This window comes from Rhineura floridana, chromosome 1, assembly GCF_030035675.1.
Source record: "Rhineura floridana isolate rRhiFlo1 chromosome 1, rRhiFlo1.hap2, whole genome shotgun sequence".
In the NCBI taxonomy this organism is placed as follows: Eukaryota; Metazoa; Chordata; class Lepidosauria; order Squamata; family Rhineuridae; genus Rhineura; species Rhineura floridana.
The window spans coordinates 124,775,025-124,794,680 of NC_084480.1; the positions used below are offsets into that span (position 1 = coordinate 124,775,025).

The window sequence follows — 19,656 nt, forward strand, 5'->3', positions numbered from 1 at the left end:
CCTTCTAGCTTCTGCTTTCAAATCTCCAAGGCTTGAAGCGTTATTGATCTGGTACTATTGCTCATCAGCTCCACAGTCACTGATATACTGGAAACCAATACAAAGCTTCATCTGAATTGCAGCTCCTGAGGACCAAATAATTCCAGTCCTAGTAAAGCTGATGCAGGACAATTTAAAATTTGGGATCCTTAAAATTAGGGATTACTAATCTGGCTCTCAAATTTTAATTAAGATGCTGTATGAAAATAATCAACGGACAGGAAGAATGAGTGTCTTGTATATTTCCCATGGCTTTTATTACATGACTAACATATCCTTTATGGAAAAGCAAAATACCACTACCCATCTGGCCATCATCCCAGGGATCTTTTAGGAACCACATACATTCACCCCCACCTATAAAAAGTCAGTGGCCCCATACCATCCAAGACTTTCCCCCCTTGTTTCTATGAATATAAGATGATGCCAAATTTTATTACAGGGGGTGGATAGTTTTGATTTGAGTCAATTTGTGCAGAATGGAGTGGCCCCTGAGAATTCAGACGTTGGCTATTCTAGCCTTTCATTATGATCAATTGCAGCAAGTGTGTCACAAGTAGCATGTGCAATAGAGATTTATGGCAGTTGGGGAAAGAACAGGGGTCCTGTGGGCCAGGTTCTAGAAGCATCAGGTCTCACTCTCCCCTGCATCCAATGAACAAAAGCAAAGGGTTGCATACATCACAGATTTAGCCCTCCACCACACACTACTTGCTCCTTGGACACCAATGGAACAGGGATGTGGGACTGCTGCTCAGACTGCAGTGTGCATCTGGATGCTGTAAAAAGCACATGCTTGTGAAATACAGTGCTATATCATGTTCCTCATTTGGAATCCCAATCCCAGATATGATATTGATTTTTGGCATACTTGCCTTCAGGCATACTTGCCTGAATGGCTAGAAACCTCTAAGGCTGCAATCAAATACATTTCTACTCAGAAGTAAGCTCCATTGAGTTCAATGGGACCTACTCAGGTAAGCGTGTATTGGATTGCAGCCTAAGTCATTAACTGGAACCATGATCCAAACAAGTTATATCACCATGTCTGTCTATCTGTCAAGAGTCCTGTGATATCAGCAGAATGATACCGATCTGTGATGTGCCGATGCATTCATTCATCTTGTCTTGGGCAGCAGATTCCTAGCATCGTATTGTTAGTATTGCTAGGCTTTTCACAAATTGCTAATATATGGCATTTCACTTTTGCAAAAGTTCCAAGAGGATCATTTATCATTCTTTGGCCTTATAATGAGAATGCCTACCGAGAACCAGAAATCTTTTTTCAACATGTGCTAGCCTCTGCTCATAATGAAACTTTCTGAAAACAAAGGTTCTAGAAGCATGTTGTTGTCCTATTAAATATTCACTAATAGACAAAAAACCTTGTGGTTTAAGAATGTACCTATAGCCCACAGATATTTCTATCAAACTTTAAAAAGCAGGGAAATTGGGCAGCTATAGTGAATGCACCAGGGGAGCAGGAGACCTGACCTCCTCTCTGAGATATTGTTCTGCCCTACAATTTTGTAAAAATGCAAACACAATTTGGGCTGGTCTCTCACAGTCCAATCCACTTCCTTTATAGCTTGGAAGAATTTGGTAACGTGCCTCTGAGCATATGGTGAGTGGTGGCAACCAGGGTGGGAGGAGGGGAAGGAGGAGGGGATTGGAAGAGGATGGGGAAGGAGGAGGGGATTGGAAGAGGATGGGGAAGGAGGAGGGGATTGGAAGAGGATGGGGAAGGGGCAAAGGGAAAGGAGGGAGGAGGGGAGAGCAGGTTTGATCATTTGCAAGCTTTTTGAGTTCAATGGGATGTGCAATCATGCTTAAAACTGGTGAAACTGACCGGAGGAAAGGGCAGGGGGGAGGAAGAGGGCAGGAAGGTGAGGGGAAGGGAAGGGAGGGGGAAAGTTTCGGTGGGTGGGTACTGGGCACAGGGAAAGCCTCTTTTCCTTCCAAAAGGAAAACATTGTGGACAATATAACTGTTTTTTAGTTTCCCCCACACATTTTATTCTACAGCAGGCACATGTAGTCTCCCACTCAAATTTAAACCAACGCTGCCCACATCCACACCAGACCTTTATTTCACTTCAGATAGTCATGGCTTCTCGAAAGAATCCTGGGAAGTGTAGTTAGTGAAGGGTGCGGAGAGTTGCTACGAGATGCCCTGTTCCCCTCAAACAGCTTCAATCAGAGAGGCTGACTGTTAAACCACTCTGGCCACTGGAGCTCTGTCAGAGGAATAGGAGTCTCCTCTCAGCACCCTTCACAAACTACACTTCCCAGGATTCTCTGAGGGAAGCCATGACTGTCTCAAGTAAAATCAAAGTCTGGTGTGGGTATGGCCCCTGATTAGGCAAGCCCAGCAGCTGTGAGTCTGGCTTTTAGAACACTGACAGTTGGTTCTTACTGAGCATGCCTGGCCTTATCATTGAGTTCAATGTTAAATTTCTTAAATTAACTAAAAATCAGCCAGGCATTTTTTTTAACTTTTAAATTGCAGAAGATGAAGGTCAGAGTATGGGACAAGGTCAGTAATAGGATTACAGATACTCTGTGAACATAGCTTTTTTTAAATGAATTTCAACAAATTATAAGAACTCTGAGAGAAAAAAGTCCAAAAGGGCTGTTTCTCTCTCTCTCTTTTTACACTTTGAACAGTCTCTCTGACTGTTTTGTGTATTGCCATGAAAATTCAAAGAGTTGTTAAGCAATCATTTCTGAGTTCAGGACTGTAAATTTTGTCAGGTTTTGTTTTGAAATGAGGTTATGGGAAGCATTAAAATGGCATGGGGGGTACTTTCAATTTAACACTGTAGAATGCGAAAAATCCATGCTGACTATGGTATACAGCGACTCTCATGGCTGTAAAATTTCAGTGCCTTTAACAATAATATATATGGTATCATAAGGATAGCTACATGTATGTGCAACTTTATTTTGGAAAATGGGATGGAGAAGTAAAAATCTCTCCTTACACATAAAAGGCAATATTCTCTGCTTGATCTTTATACTGGATGCTTTTCATTCTCAGCAAGTCCTGTAAAGACTGAGCAGCAGAATCATACCATTGAAATTAATCTGTGCTGTTTCAAAAATGAGTTCAAGGAAGACTAGTTTTTCTCTCAAGACAAAAGTAAGGGGGAAAGGCTTTAGAAAGTCTACCCTGGCTTTTAAATATTTTTAGAAGGAAATGCCGTAACTTTCTTTGTGTGTGTATGCTTCGATCTTGAGTTTATGAGCAAAGATCTTTAGAAAAACATATTTTCTTTGACTTTTTATGATACTACTGGGGGGGGGAAGAGAAAAATGAATACCGAACACTAAGACAAATGTATAATAAATATTCTTTCTTTGCAAAGCAGGAGGCAGCTTTCCACAAAATAAGAAAGTAAACTATTCCACATGTAGCAGTTTCACAAATATTAAGAAATATATGTAAACAGACACCTGTAACCTATAAATGTATCATCATCATCATCAAGTTTTCAAAAGTACATATTTTCAATTAATTAACCAAAACAATCATTTACAGTCATTTACTCTTAACCTCCCCTCAAAAAGGATTAAGTTGACATATAACTAAATAGTACAGGATTCAACACACACATTAAACATTAAATCCATCTTTCATTAAATGAAATGTATTATGAGTATACCAGTAAAGCCAAGATGTCAAAAAATACATAGAAGCACAAAACTGATTCAAGAAAATATGAGACTAAAGCCAAGATTCTAGTCAAGTTAATCATGTGCTGAATTCCTGCAGATGAATCTGGCAGTCTTACATTGTTATTAAGTATGCCATATGTTTGCCAAAATCAGATAAAATAAACACAAATTCAACGGAACATTAATCTGGCAAGTTTTAAAATGCACACAACAACAAAAGGTGAAGAGCAAAGTCAGAATGCATTAGTCTAATTATGGGTAAGATGATCAAACCTAGATAAAATCTATTTTATGGCTGGGGTTTCTCATTTCCTTAACCAATCTGTTAGATCTGTGAAACAGCTATTTTAAAAGCTGATATTAGAAACTTATGCAAAATATGTCATCAGAACGTTCTGAGCAGCAGTTGTCAAAAGCACCTATATATACCCAACTTTGATCTGAAATGTGTACTTTTTACTCTTCACCACACATTGCCTACAAGTAAAGCAGGCATGAACTCCAAACATCTTCCAACTGCTTTTAACTTGCCAGAAAAAGTGTGTGAAGGATCAAAATAAATGAGAATCAATAGGATTAAGGAATGCAAATTCTTTTGCTTTGCTACAGGGGAGTAGTCCATATTTACTTAATGCATTGTTCAAGTGAACAGAATCTCTCCAAAGGGAGAAAATATTCTTTACTGAATAAGCCTGGTTCAAAGTTCAGAAACTATGTTCCAGCAGAGTCCTCTCCTTTTGCTAAAGGGCAACTTATCCAAGTGAAAGGGAACTGACCCGAGGGTATGAGACAAAGCTATTTTTTTAAGAAATCATTTATCCTTCTTCCGGAGAATAAGTAGTTACATAAGCCAAGCTTAACGGAACCATCAACCAGGGTTCTCTATAGTGTTGAAACCTCTGTAGAAGTACGATGCGCAATAATCACGAAGCTCTACTGGCCTAACAAATGTTTAATTAGCTGAACCGCTTCATTTCCCTTTTTTTGCAGTTGTAATTTTACATAGTAATAAAAGTCTCTGATGGCATTTTTCTCATTATCGTTTTCATTTTGATAACTTGTATTTATTCTTTCAACTAGGACTGAAATTCATTTCCAGGCACTTAACTTCTCTTTCTTTAACCACTTTTTACTCATTTCTGCTTACCCCTCGGCTTTCGTACTTTTCCTCTTCAGCATCACAAACTCCAGTGCAGAAGAACAGTTACTAAGTTTTACAATTTATGCCTGCACAGTCTCAAAAGCTCTTTAAAAGCTAACATCCTGACTAGCACTGTTGTCATTGCCCAAAGCCATCACAAAACGGTGGCTGATAAAGTCATAAAAAGGACAAAGAAGCAATCACCTGCAACAGTCATCAATTCCCTCTGATAGCAGAGAAGGAAGAGAGAAAGTCTGCAGGAAACATGTCAATTCAGAGGTCATTCCAGAGAGTACAACAAGCAATATTTAAAGCATTCTTCACAAAGTCACAGCATTCTACTAATAGCTTGGCTACCTTATGAGACCATTTTAATCAAGTTCAATTCCCCTTATTAGCTATTTTTACCATCTTTAAGAAAGAACATGGCACTCCTTTCTAAAGAGCCATAAGCAATTACTGGAGAAATTTCTTGTAGTAAGATAATACTGGATGATCCTTCCCCATAGCTTGTTGTATGTGCCTGTCTTCACTGGACAAAGAGGTGAAATGTTAACACACAAACTCTTACAATACAGTAGGACTCTCTATTTGGGCTCTGGGCAGCCAACAGAACAACTCCTTCCCCCACCCCTGCTAATTCTTCAGGTTTGCCAGGGCCCTGTATGATCCTAAGCCGACTCTCTCCTCCTTCCAATCTTCCTGCTGCTGGGCTAACAGCAGTGATGAAGTACAGGTTTTGCCGTCATCCCAATAGTTTCCTTAAGTACTGCACTTAACTTCTTCTTGTAGGGTGAACAACAATCTTTCACTTGCATGAGAGGAAATAAAGGGATATACTCAGTGGCACCAATGTGGATAGTGAATAACGCTGCCCTTGGTATGGACAGAGAGGAGCAACCCCTGTCCCTTCCCATATTGTTATTGTTAATAATAATACTTAATTCAGTATAAGTTAATGTTAGCTATTAAATTAGATAGCACCAAGTAAATAGTGCTATAATCTGGGACTCTATTGCACTGTATGGCCCAGAGTCAAGGGAAAAAATGCTTGAGCTTTCCCACATAAAACAGCCTAGAAATATAAAAGATAGTTCCCAACTCTACACTCTAGGGTACCTACTAAAGTGGGCACAGCTATGCAAAAAGGTGTTGGCTTGATTGTGGGAGGTCTCAGCACATTAGAAAAAGGGACTTCCCCTCTCTGATGGTAAAAAAAGCTGTCAGAGATAGAAGGGAAGAAGCATCAAGAGGTAGAGAAAAAGGTTTAGAGGAAAGACTGGAACTCTTGATTGGATCACTACTCCTATGAAATGTGATAGGCCTTTAGCAAGTCAAATCCAGTGCTGGATTCCAGTCTTGGATAACTATGAAACATAGCACACAGGCAAAGATGTAAAGAACTGGTATCACAAAGCAGCATCCAGTGAAAACATCACACATGGAAGTGTAACTTATCCACTAACCCAAAATGCCAACAACTTCATTTGACAACTAGCTGGAGACTGGGGATCCTAATGTCTGAAATTCAATTATTATTTTTCAAATAAAGTTATTATATAGCTCACTATTGTTTCATTTACAGTACAATCAGAGCATGTGGTTCTATGCAGGTAACATTACATTCTTACTGCTGGATGGCTAATGCAAAGCTGGCAATGTTTTAACCTTCGCCAATCCCTACCTTGTTTGGAGTCCAACCCTTCCAATTTGTTGTCTTCCTTCAAAGAAGAAGTGGAATCTATACTATTGTCTTGCCTGGGAACAAACAAGAATACATTTAAATTAGTATCTTTTGTATTTATTATAAGCACGTCAGCATATCAATACCCCCCAGACCCCCAAGTTTTGTTTGCTTTATTTGTGCAACGAGCCCAAAGTAGTTTAGTGCAAAATGGCATACATATTGGCAATTATTAGAAAAACTAAAAAACAAAACAAAAATTAGATGGATTTTGAAAACCTCTTGATTATCAAAGCCAATTTGTCACATGACATTTGGGGGCCAGGGTTGGGAAGAGAGCAGCTATTTGAGAAACACAAACCTATATCTCCTTGGGAACACAAAACTTGATGCGTGGTTCTTTAGATCCCAGCCGCTGTATTTCTGCTTTCCAAATATGAGATAGAAAATTATGCCTAATGGTTCTCACTGCTCTATATCCTACAATAACTATCAGTGTTAGAAACTTGATAGGATAAGCTGTTATGCCCAAGAAAGAATAAATGATTTCTAGTGAGGAACTAAGAATCTGCAGTCATGTAAACCTTACTTTTTCAGGCAATAATATGGATACTCACCATGAATTTCCTTTCTTCTCAGGTTTAACAGGGCTGCCTGGAATGGAATATTCTTCCCCAATGATACAGGGCTAGTAATGTAATTATATCATCTACAGGGAAAGTACTGCCTGCCCAGTTTGGGGGCACAACTACAGCAGATGTCAATTTTTCTAAACCAAAAGCAAACAATTTTAATTGCACCCAAGAAGAGTACACACAACATTGTTTGGGGAGGGAGAAGACATCTCCAGACAACCCAATACACAACTCACCAGACCACCATGACCACCTCAGCTGTACCAAGTTTTCTCCTACCATGTGGCAAGATGTTGTATTATCCCAGACAGAGCAAACTAACTATGCCTGAGAAGAAAGAAATTTCAACTATAAAGGCCAATTCTACTTTTCCCCTCAGTGTGGTGAAACAGTCTGAATTAGAAATGTTTAAAGGCAGTGATATATATCCCAATTCCAAAGAAAGGGGATCCCAGGAAATGCAGTAATTATCAAACTATTGCCTTAATATCCCATGCAGGTAAAGTAACGCTCGAGATTCTACAAGAAAGGCTCTTACCATATATGGAGCGAGAAATGCCAGACGTCCAAGCTGGATTTAGAAAAGGAAGAGGTACCACAGATCATATCGCAGACATATGTTGGATAATGGAACGGACCAAGGAATTTCAGAAGAAAATCATCCTGTGCTTTATAGATTACTGCAAAGCGTTTGATTGTGTAGATCATGAAAAACTATGGAATGCTTTAAAAGAAATGGGGGTACCACAGCATCTGATTGTCCTGTTGCACAACCTATACTCTGGACAAGAGGCTACTGTAAGGACAGAATATGGAGAAACCCATTGGTTCCCAATAGGAAAGGGTGTGAGACAGGGGTGTATTTTATCACCCTATTTGTTTAATCTATATGCAGAACATATCATATGGAAAGCGGGATTGTACCAAGATGAAGGAGGTGTGAAAATTGGAGGGAGAAATACCAATAATTTAAGATATGCTGACAATACCATACTACTAGCAGAAACCAGTAATGATTTGAAACAACTGCTGTTGAAAGTTAGAGGAAAGCACAAAAGCAGAACTACAGCTGAATGTCAAGAAGACTAAAGTAATAACAGAAGATTTATGTAACTTTAAAGTTGACAATGAGGACATTGAACTTGTCAGGGATTATAAGTACCTTGGCACAGTCACTAACCAAAATGGAGACAATAGTTGAGAAATTAGAAGAAGGCTAGGACTGGGGAAGGCAGCTATGAGAGAACTAGAAAACGTCTTCAAATGCAAAGATGTATTACTGAACACTATTAGTCAGGATCATTCAGACCATGGTATTCCCAATCTCTATTTATGGTTGTGAAAGTTGAACAGTGAAAAAAGTGGATAAGAGAAAAATCAACTCATTTGAAATGTGGTGTTGGAGGAGAGCTTTGTGCATACCATGGACTGTGAAAAAGACAAACAATTCAGTGTTAGAATGAATTAAACCAGACCTAGGCTGCAGGGATGAGACTGTGCTGGGACCATCAAGGGGCAAGCATTTCCACCTGCCTTGCCCCGCCCCTCTGGCTGGGCCTTGTCAGGAGGAGCTGCAGACTGAGACATGCTGCTGCAGGGATGAGACTGTGCCGGGACCATCAAGGGGCAAGCATTTCCACCTGCCTTGCCCCGCCCCTCTGCCTGGGCCTTGTCAGGAGGAGCTGCAGACTGAGACATGCTGCTGCAGGGATGAGACTGTGCTGGGACCATCAAGGGGCATGCTTTTCCACCTGCTTTGCCCTCCACCCCTGCTGTTAGTGATGTTTTTCTGGGGACTGCCCTTTACCAGGAAGATGAATGCTTTTGGTTTGCTGCTCCTGTTTTTTTACAGATGTTCAGACTTTGTTAGTTAGATTTTTTTTTGTAAATTGTATTGTTTTTGTTTTTATTTGTGTGTAAGCCGCCTTGGGGGCCTATTTGGCCGAAAGGCGGCCTAGAAATAAAACATAACATAACTATCATTAGAAGCTAAAATGATGAAACTAAGGTTATCATACTTTGGACACATAATGAGAAAACATGATTCACTGGAAAAGACAATAATGCTGGGAGAAACAGAAGGGAGTAGAAAAAGAGGAAGGCCAAACAAGAGATAGATTGGTTCCATAAAGGAAGCCACAGACCTGAACTTACAAGATCTGATCAGGGTGGTTTATAACAGATGCTATTGGAGGTTGCTGATTCATAAGGTCGCCATAAATTGTAATCGACTTGAAGGCACATAACAACAACAAAGGCAGTGAAAACATCCTCCCCTGAAATGTCCACCCAACACCTGCCTTCTAAAAGAAAAAGCCACCAAGTTCTAGGTGTCAACACAATGGAATTTGACCAAGAGGCCAACCTACAGAGATAGGATGAATTGTGGTGACAAGAGTAGGAGCTACGAGTCTCAGGTTTTATTTATTTATTTATTGCGTTTATATGTTGCTATCTCAGCTCAGCCAAGAACTCAGTAGTTTGTTTTATACAGCCTACCCCTCTAAAGCATAACACAGGATTGACTTTGCAGTGTTGTTATAAGGATTACTGAGATAAAGTATGTTAAATGCTTTGAACGCTTTGAAAGTATACTGTATTAATATTATATCACCAGAGCTACATAGCTGCCTTGTATCAAGACAGACTACTGGTCCATCTAGTTCATTATTGTCGACTGACCGGCGCTGGATCTCCAGGGTTTCAGACGGGAGTTTCTCCTAGCCTCATCTGAACATGCCTGGACTGAACCTGAGACCTTCTTCATGCAAAGCACATACTCTACCACTGAGCTACAGCTCCAAAGAGATGAACCCACTGGATCGTCAAGGGCCAGTCAATGATTCAACCTACAGAACTGCAATAACTTCAAAATAGGCTTGCATATTATAGCTACACAAAATGCTAGAAAAATTACTGGACCACATTTTGGAAAGGGGTGGCAAGATGCTGGTTTAGCTATTTCTATACATTCTCACCAAAATTAGACACATTGCTTTCTGTTTTAAAGGATGGGGAAATAGCTCATAAACTGCTAAAAAGGATGGCATTTTATCACCACAGTGTTCAACTGTCTTCATACAAAGCAAGAAAGCAAATGAAAGATTATAAGGTACACTTGAGGAAACAGGATACAGCTCTCCACAGGATTTTGAAATCACAGACAGCAAGTCCAATTGTAGAGTTTAATGAGCATTTTGGCCATAAAATTATTTTATATTCAACTAACCAATTTCATACCTCAACTACTTTGTCTAAAATTTGTAAAGTATGTATTATGTTAATAAGCACACAATCAATGCATCCAGCTTGCAGGTAGGAGTCAAGCTGCAACATTAAAAGGTTAGTGTCATTCCACCAGACTTTTACATTTCAGAGGTTGTGATCTAATGATGTATATCCAGCAATTTTAAGTATTATAGCTAAACTATGATTAAAGGACTTTTTTTAAATGGGGATGTCTATATAAGCAATTCATTTTTAACTAGATTCCTGGCTAATCTCTCTATAAAGAAGAAACATTTCCCCACTGGCCCTAGATCTGCTTCCACAAGCCTCCTTGGCTAAACTGATACAGAAGCTGCCAAATATTCCAAAGGACTATTCTTCCCTAAACCCACTTCCCTTCAGTACAAGAGGCTGCCAGGGATTCAGCACAAGAGGCCAAATTTTCATACTGGAATCCAAAATCTTATGTAATTATCACAGATAAAATTGCACGACTGCACAATGTAAGGAGAAAATAGTACTGGGTTCAGAATGCAGCATCCTGAGAATTTCAGCATCCATTAAAAAAAGCAACTAAACCTCTATAAGGCTGCAAAGGCAAATTTTAAATCTGTTAGTAGAGTTATGAAAAAGAAGCAAATATAGGCATATTTATTTGATTCATATAAGCTACAGCAAGAATGGCTAACCTTTTTTGGCAGGAGGGCCACATTCACCCTCAGCCAACCCTCCAGGAGCCACATGATGGGTAGGAACGGGGAGATGCATGTCCTCTCTCAGTTGATGGGGATGCAAATTAGCCCCTCCTCGTTCATCAGATCAATCAACTGATGAACAAAGAGGAGGCGATTTGCATCCCCATCAGGGGGTTAGGTGGACAGGCTTAAATCTGTCTTGATACAAAAATTGATTTATTCCAATACAGAATTTTCAAGCTGTTTAGTAGAGAGTATATTAAAACCTGAGCATAGGTACAGACACATTGGATGCATGTACTACACACCTAGTATAGTATGCTTCCCATTGTTCCAATGAGGCAGGAAAAGGTACTTGGCAATCATGCCCCTGGCATTCATATCCCTTATTCCTAAACAATCACAGGATGAAAACATCATCCTAAATTAGTTGATATTGCTGTTATCAAGTATTGCTCACTGGCAAACAAACAAGGATGATCTGGCACAATCATCTAGTTTGCAGAAGGAAAAGGTACCAAAGGAGGTCTGCCCTAGGATAATAAAGCTGTTGCTGCCCCAAGTCTTCCTGCCAAATTTCATTTGGGAATCAGAATTGTTCATTGGCAAGAGTCTCACAACAACCTCTTGATTTCTAATTATTCAGTCTGTTTTAAATACTGGTCATGGTAATAGTTATTTTCAACATATTTAAGCTATGCCAGTTTTCTGACACCTGAACAGGCTGCAGAAGCTCTGTGTACCTGGTTTAGACCAGCCATTTCAGTAGAAAGAGACACATAGTAATACAAACAATCTGCTGTCCAAAACACTTTGTCACCAAGTAATTCTTACACTGTCATATAAAGGCTTCTTGATGTAATGGTGCAACTCTTAAGTTTAATACACATGCATTTTCTGCCATCTTGTGGCCAAACATTGTAAAGATGAACTGCTACATTTTTTTAGTTATGTTTAATATTAACCAAAATAACTAGCCAATATGTTTGTCACTTAGCATGTCTCTTTCAGATTAATAGCACAATCTACTCAGAAGCAAACCCCACTGAGTTCACTGGGACATACTCCCATGTAAGTGTGTATACATGTGAATTCATACCACAGGCAGCTCATGCCATACTATTCACATGCAACCACTGAAAGAGGCCTGATAATCTAAGAACTTTCTTCTGGAAAAGAGCTGTTTTCTCACAACCCTACTATATACCAAAATGGATTAAAACTGTCCATGCCAATTTAACCCTAATACAAACCTAATACAAAAAGATCCTACAGTGCATCAAAATAGTAGTAAAGCTCAGTCTTTGAAAATCTTCCAGAGAAATGGTATTTCACAGTCACAGAAGGGAAAAAACCTGTTTAGGCAAACTAACATCGTGGATTTGGTTGATTTTCTTTCTTTATGCCATGATGTTAGAGTAGATACACACACATAGTCAGGATATCTGCTCACCCAATGGGAGTTTTACCACTCCCAGCTAAGTAAGCTGACTACAGATTGACTAGGGTGGGTTGGGATGGGGAATAAATGAGACTTTTAAAAAAAAAACTATTTAGGTAAGAACAGCTTAATATAGGTAATCTAAAAACTTGTTATTTTCTGAGAAGTGAAATAATGTGGGGTGATACTCCTGTGCCTTGATATGAGAGGCAGGACACATCCTTCTTCAGCCTCTCAGCCACCTCCAACATATTCCAGTTGAAAAATCATGAAAAATCAAGTTTCTTGTACATAAGTATTCACTCATAAACAATTGCAATAAGATTCCCAGTTTATGTACTGTGTGCAGTAAGCCACAATGGGACTTCTGAGTAAAACATGCCTAGGATTTCATTGTAAAACATATACAATTATGAAAAGAAGATATGGCATACCATACACAACCAGGCATAAAAACAAAACCCATCATTTTTGCAGTCTTGCTAACACAGCACCATGCACCATAGGACCTAAAGAAAGACAGACTAGGACTCTCTCTTCAAGGCACTTTTACCAGGGTTTTGGAAAATCTTGCCCATTTAATGAAAGTTTCACTGGAATATTAACAAGGTTCATTGGGGTTCCACATAGGTTCACCAAGGCTCACTGAAGTTTCTCTGGAACTTTACAGACTTTCATTTCATTAACAGTTTGCAAAATTTCACCAGGGTTTTGCAGGGGCTCAACCAAGATTTCACCAAAGGCTTAACTGGGGTTTTGCTGCTATTTCACTAGCATTTCGATTGAAATTGTCAGTCCAAAATGAAGTTTAAAACAAACTCACTAAGGGCAGTTTAATTAAATTTGTTCATTACAATTACTTACTGACTAACAGATTCAACTGCTGTCTTCTCTTCACCACCATTAGTCTCGTCATCACTGTCAGAATCAGCTCCATTCTCACCTTGAAATAAAACATCAATGTGAGACACTATGGTGTGGAAGTATTTTTCTGCTTCATTAATACATACATCAGAAATACTGTTATGACTGTCATATAAAGGAACACAATCCATCTGCTTGAGTAAGGGGCTCAACAAAAACCATTTGGAATTGCAGTCAGTAAAGGAGACAGTGGCCTGAGTTTTGAAGATGGCTGGCAGTAAGGAACAATGGCAAGTTCCATGGCTATATAGGTGTTTGAGAAGGAGGTGGGGAAGAGATTTAGTATGCAGCTTCAAAGACCAGTAGTGGCTGGCTGGGTGCTTGTCTGTACTTCCATGCTCAATTTGTACATTTGCAAAAAAAACCCAACTACTATTACAAACGCACAATACGTCTTCAGTACTTTTACCACAAAGAAATAGTCATTGGAAAAGGTCGCCCCAGGAACTTTCTGCTACTTGGGTGAGAAAAAAAAATATCCAGTCAAATAGTCTTTGCAAAACAAATGTTATAAAATTAACCCCATCTTCTTTTAAAATATAGCCATTTATGCTAAACTTTTGTAATGGCATTGTACAGAAAATGGGTGTTTTTGTTTCTCTCACACACAAAAACATGCAAAATAGGCCACAGAGTCTGTTCAAGGACCTTGTATCACATCACACCATAGCTCTGAAGAGTCTTTATGTTGAACGTATAGTCAGCCACATATTCAACACTGCTGAGCAACCTCTGTAACAGAAGCTAAAACTAGTGGAATAACAGATGAGAAGGGATTAAACTACACAAAAATTAAGTGCAATAATACAGTTTTAATGGCTACAATCCTCAATGAAACACATTTAACTGATGAAAAGCTGCTTATGAGATAAACCTTCTGGTTCAGTTTACAGAGCAAAAAAACATAATATAACCACTACTAGAGCTCTTGTGAGTAGCTCCTCTGAATGCTATAGCCATTAATCTTAAGTCTCTCTATATTAGACGGGTTCCAAGTCATGTTTCCCCTCATTTGCTCAAGGCATCTCTTCCTATCTATCTTCTAGGCAATTGCTGTGTTTCTCTGCTACATATACCATCAAGCATCTTTGTACTTGGGTGTTCATTAGGGACTCCAACTTTGGGAAGCAGACGCAATTGCTTTGGGAATACCAGTGCTACACTGGTTTTTCCCACAACCAATGCACGTAGTATGGACAGTATGTGCACACTATATGCACACTCTAGGAATACCATTATATCCCTGCCTAGGGACCTTTGCGCCTCCAGCTCTCTCATCTCAAAGTCTCCTACTTCCTTAAACCACTCTGGCCATTCTCCCTTGCTGCCCCTTATGCCTAGAACTTCCTCTCAGAACACCTAGATAAATACTCCCCCCCGACTCCTGCCATGCTCTCTCTCTCTTTTTCTTGTAAACTCTCTGCAGTCACCCTCACTTCACTCCTTCCTTCTCTTCCACTATCTCCTATCATCTCCCCTACTTGGGATCTGGATTGCAAACTCCGTACGGCAGGGACCTTGTTTTTTGCCTAATGTTACCCTGTTAAGCACTGCAATTGATGGTACTACATAAATAATTAAAAAATAAACAAGCATGGTTGACCCTAGACAAGGTAGAGTGAAGAAAATGGCCTTTGTAAAATCACAGTTTGGGGGATACTGATGAAAGTTTACTCCTGTCCTCATATGGCACAAATTTAAATGGCTGTGGAGTTAAAATGGTCAAACGATGCTACTAGCTTCTAATAAAATCAAGTTTTCATTTGTCTGCAGTAAAGGAAAAGCTACTGATTCAGAATTCTAAATCATAATCTGCATTGTTCAGTTTGTTATGAGCTGCCCTATAGTCTGAGATTGAATCCTAAGATGAAAATTAAATAAAGGACTTTAGTTTGCCACATAAGATCTGTACTACAAATGTCCTATTTTACAGTATCTTGCAAAAGTAATCAGACCCCTGACCAATGCTCTCATATTACTGAATTACAAATGGTACATTGTAATTTCATTCTGTATGATATTTTATTTTGAAACACTGAAACTCAGAATCAATTATTGTAAGGTGACATTGGTTTTATGTTGGGAAATGTTTGTTGGAAACATAAAAAACTGAAACATGTGGCTTGCAAAGGTATTCAACCCCCACACATTAATATTTGGTACAGCCACCTTTTGCTGCAATAACAGCTTGAAGTCTTTTGGGGTAGGTATGTACCAGCTTTGCACAAAGTGTTGGAGGAATTTTGGCCCATTCTTCTTGGCAGATTCGCTCCAGGTCATTCAGGTTGGTTGGACGTTGCTTGTGGTCTACAATTTTCAAAGAGTGCCACAGATTCTCAATGGGATTGAGATCAGGACTTTGACTGGGCCCCTGTAGGCCGTTCACCATTTTGTTCTTGAGCCACTCCAATGCTGCTTTGCCCTTGTGCTTGGGATCCTTGTACTGCTGAAAAGTGAATTTCCTCCCAAGCGTCAGTTTTTTAGTGGACTGAAGCAGGTACTTGCAGTGTTTCCCTGTATTTTGCGCCATCCATTCTTCCTTCGATTTTAACAAGATGTCCAGTCCCTGCTGATGAGAAGCAGCCTCATAGCACAATGCTACCACCACCATACGTCACTGTAGGGATGGTGTGTCTTGAGGCATGGGCACTGTTAGGTTTGCGCCACACATAGCGCTTTGAGTTTTGGCCAAAAAGCTCTATCTTGCTCTCATCTGATCACAAAACCTTTTCCCGCATCGCAGCTGGGGCACTCTCATGCTTTCTGGCAAACTCCAGACATGCTTTCAGATGGTACTTTTTGAGTAACGGCTTCTTTCTTGCCACCCTCCTATACAGGCCAGTGTTATGCAGAGCTCTTAATATGGTTGACTGGTGCACCATTACTCCACTCCCAGCCACTGGACTCTGTAGCTCCTTCAAAGTGATTGTTGGCTTCTCTCACAAGTCTCCTTTTCCTTTGAGCGCTGAGTTTTGAGGGACAGCCTTTTCTTGGCAGTACCTGTGTGGTGTGATGCAGCTTCCACTTCCTGATTATTGATCCAACTGTGCTCACTGGGATATCCAAACACTTGGATATAATTTTGTACCCTTTCCCTAACCTATGCATTTGTATAACATTTTCTCTCACTTCTGTAGAATGCTCTTTGGTCTTTTCCTTCAGATCCACAGCCTGACCATTGATCCTTCAACAGTGGGGTTTTTATCCTGACTATGTGATTGCAACTTTAAGGCTTCACAGGTGGAGGCCAATGGTAAGGTAATTGGGTCGTCAATAGGGCAATTTCTTTCATTTGTGTAAACTGGGCGCTTCCACAGCACAGGGGCTGAATACTTATACAAGCAACAAGTTTCAGTTTTTTATGTTTCTTACAAACATTTCCCAACATAAAACCAATGTCACCTTACAATAATTGATTTTGAATTTCAGTGTTTCAAAATAAAGTATCATACAGAACAAAATTACAATGTACCATTTGTAATTCAGTAATATAAGAACATTGGTCAGGGGTCTGATTACTTTTGCAAGGCACTGTATCTGAGGTCTAAATACAAAGACAAAGTACTTTAGGTTGAAATCATATAGTCATTTACCTAGGGAAGTTGTTGTTGTTTTGTGCCTTCAAGTCAATCACGACTTATGGCGACCCTATGAATCAGTGACCTCTAAAAGCATCTGTCATGAACCACCCTGTTCATAAGTCCCTAAAATCAACTGAACTTACTTCTGCATAGATATGTATAGGATTAAACTAAGGCAGAGCAATCCTTACTGGGAATGGGGAAAAATAGCCACTGCTGCATCCAAAGCCTTGCTAGTTCCTGCCAGTCGAGGAGAGAAGGTAAGGGCAGATTTTTTAAAAAACATTTTTGCTCCAAGGCTAGCATAGCAGAAAGCCCCATAGATTCAAAGCCTCCAGCATCCTAACTCCATCCTGAAACACTCTATTTACTGGTTACTGCATGCAGGAGACCTGCCAACAGTAGCTTCCCATCTGCATGGACATAGATTTGGGCTCCATTGCAGGGAGGCCCCATCCACAGCAACATTCCTCTTCATCATTAGAGAGGCAACTGCACTGCATCCTCACTCCTCCCAGCCACTAACATCTGGAGTGTGGGATATTCAGAACTGCAGTCTTAGTCAGGCTACTACTACTACTTATATATTTTGTCAAACTGACACAGTGTTGTGTCTGTCTATTCTTAAACAGGTATTACTCAAAGGTTTTAAAGTAATAGTATTATACACTGGTGCTTACCTTCAAGGATTTTCAGTAACTTCTTCTCAGACATGAGTTCCAACTGTTCAAGACAAAGCCTTTTGATTTCTTCTACTGAACAGTCCTAAGGAAAGAAAGGAAACCCTGTTATACACTATTTAATTGAGGGGGGGGACCAATTTCAACACTTCTTAAACCAAACTTAAATGTACAATCTGAATGTCAATATTTAGTAAGACTATTTTGCAAAAGAGAGCCAGTGTGGTGTAGTGGTTAAGGCAGCCTTTCCCAACCAGTGTGCCTCCAGATGTTGTTGGACCACAACTCCCATCTTTCCTGACCATTGGCAATGCTGGCTGAGGCTGATGGGAGTTGTGGTCCAACAACATCTGGAGGCACACTGGTTGGGAAAGGCTGGGTTAAGGTGTTGGACTACGACCTGGGAGACCAGGGTTCGAATCCCCACACAGCCATAAACCTCACTGGGTGACCTTGGGCCAGTCACTGCCTCTCAGTCTCAGAGGAAGGCAATGGTAAACCCCCTCTGAATACCGCTTACCATGAAAACCCTATTCATAGGGTTGCCATAAGTCAGAATCGACTTGAAGGCAGTCCATCATCATCGTGCAGAGCTCATACAGCTCCGTGGTATACCCCGCAGCTGAGAGTGATGAAGCAAGAGAGAAGGAGGCTGGAGTGCAGATGGAGACGAACTCCAGACGGATGCAGTTATGCTTTGGTAAGTGCCTCCACTAAGTTGTATATAAAAGCGGTAAGGGCGGCGAAGAAGTCCCACTTCGCTGCCTCTATCAGGACATCTCTCTGCCGCCCTGCAGAGCTTTTTAGGGTTGTACGAGGACTCTTACATTCTGGTCCTCAAGATACCATTGAAACATCTGAAGCTCACTGTAACGACATCGCAGGGCACTTCCAAAATAAAATTGCATGCATCCATAGGGACCTAGACTCCGATGTTATGACAGATGAATCCATTGAAGTGTCCAGAACACGGTCTTGTCTTTCATTATTGGATGAGTTTCAGTTGGTGCAGCTTGAGGAAGTGGACAAGGTGCTTGGATTGGTGCGGGTGACCACGTCTGCTCTAGATCCTTGTCAACCTTGGCTAGTGAAGGCTAGCAGGACTAGTACCACCAGCTGGGCCAAGGAAGTGATAAATGCCTCGAGTGAGGGACTAGTCCCTAGTAGCCTCAAGGAGGCAGTAGTGAGACCTCTTTTAAGGAAACCTTCCTTAGACCCAGATAACTTGAACAATTATAGACCGGTGGCGAATGTCCCCTTTTTGGGCAAGGTTCTGGAGCGGGTGGTCGCCGGTCAACTCCAGGTGCTCTTGGATGAGACCGATTATCTGGATCCGTTTCAATCCGGTTTTAGGCCTGGTTTTGGCACCGAAACAGCCTTGGTCGCCCTGTATGATGACCTCTGTCGGGAGAGGGACAGAGGGAGTGTGACTCTGTTGATTCTCCTTGATCTCTCAGCGGCGTTTGATACCATCGACCATGGTATCCTTCTGGGGAGACTTGCGGAGTTGGGAGTTGGAGGCACTGCCTGGCAGTGGTTCCGCTCCTACTTGGCGGATCGTCGCCAGAAGGTAGTACTTGGGGAACATTGCTCGACACCTTGGACTCTCCATTGTGGAGTCCCTCAGGGGTCGGTTTTGTCCCCCATGCTTTTTAACATCTACATGCAGCCTCTGGGTGCCGTCATCAGGAGTTTTGGAGTGCGTTGCCACCAGTATGCTGATGACACGCAGCTCTATTTCTCCTTTTCATCTTCTACAGGTGAGTCTGTGGATGTGCTGAATCACTCCCTGACCGCGATAATGGACTGGATGAGAGCTAATAAACTGAGACTCAATCCAGACAAGACTGAGACACTGTTGGTGAATGCCTTCCCTGCCCAGATGGTGGATGTTTACCCTGTTTTAGATGGGGTTACACTCCCCTTGAAGG

General features: G+C 40.7%; 1 protein-coding gene across 1 annotated transcript in view; it reads right to left on the bottom strand.

Moving 5' to 3' along the window:
• Positions 1 to 19,656, bottom strand: part of CAAP1 (caspase activity and apoptosis inhibitor 1) — a 50,089-nt gene that overhangs the window by 15,490 nt on the left and 14,943 nt on the right. The window contains exons 3-5 of the mRNA XM_061631249.1: positions 17,726 to 17,810; positions 13,405 to 13,483; positions 6,542 to 6,615 (exon numbers count right to left, since the gene is read on the bottom strand). Coding sequence (XP_061487233.1) covers positions 6,542 to 6,615; positions 13,405 to 13,483; positions 17,726 to 17,810 — 238 coding nt within the window. The remainder of the gene's footprint in view (positions 1 to 6,541; positions 6,616 to 13,404; positions 13,484 to 17,725; positions 17,811 to 19,656) is intronic.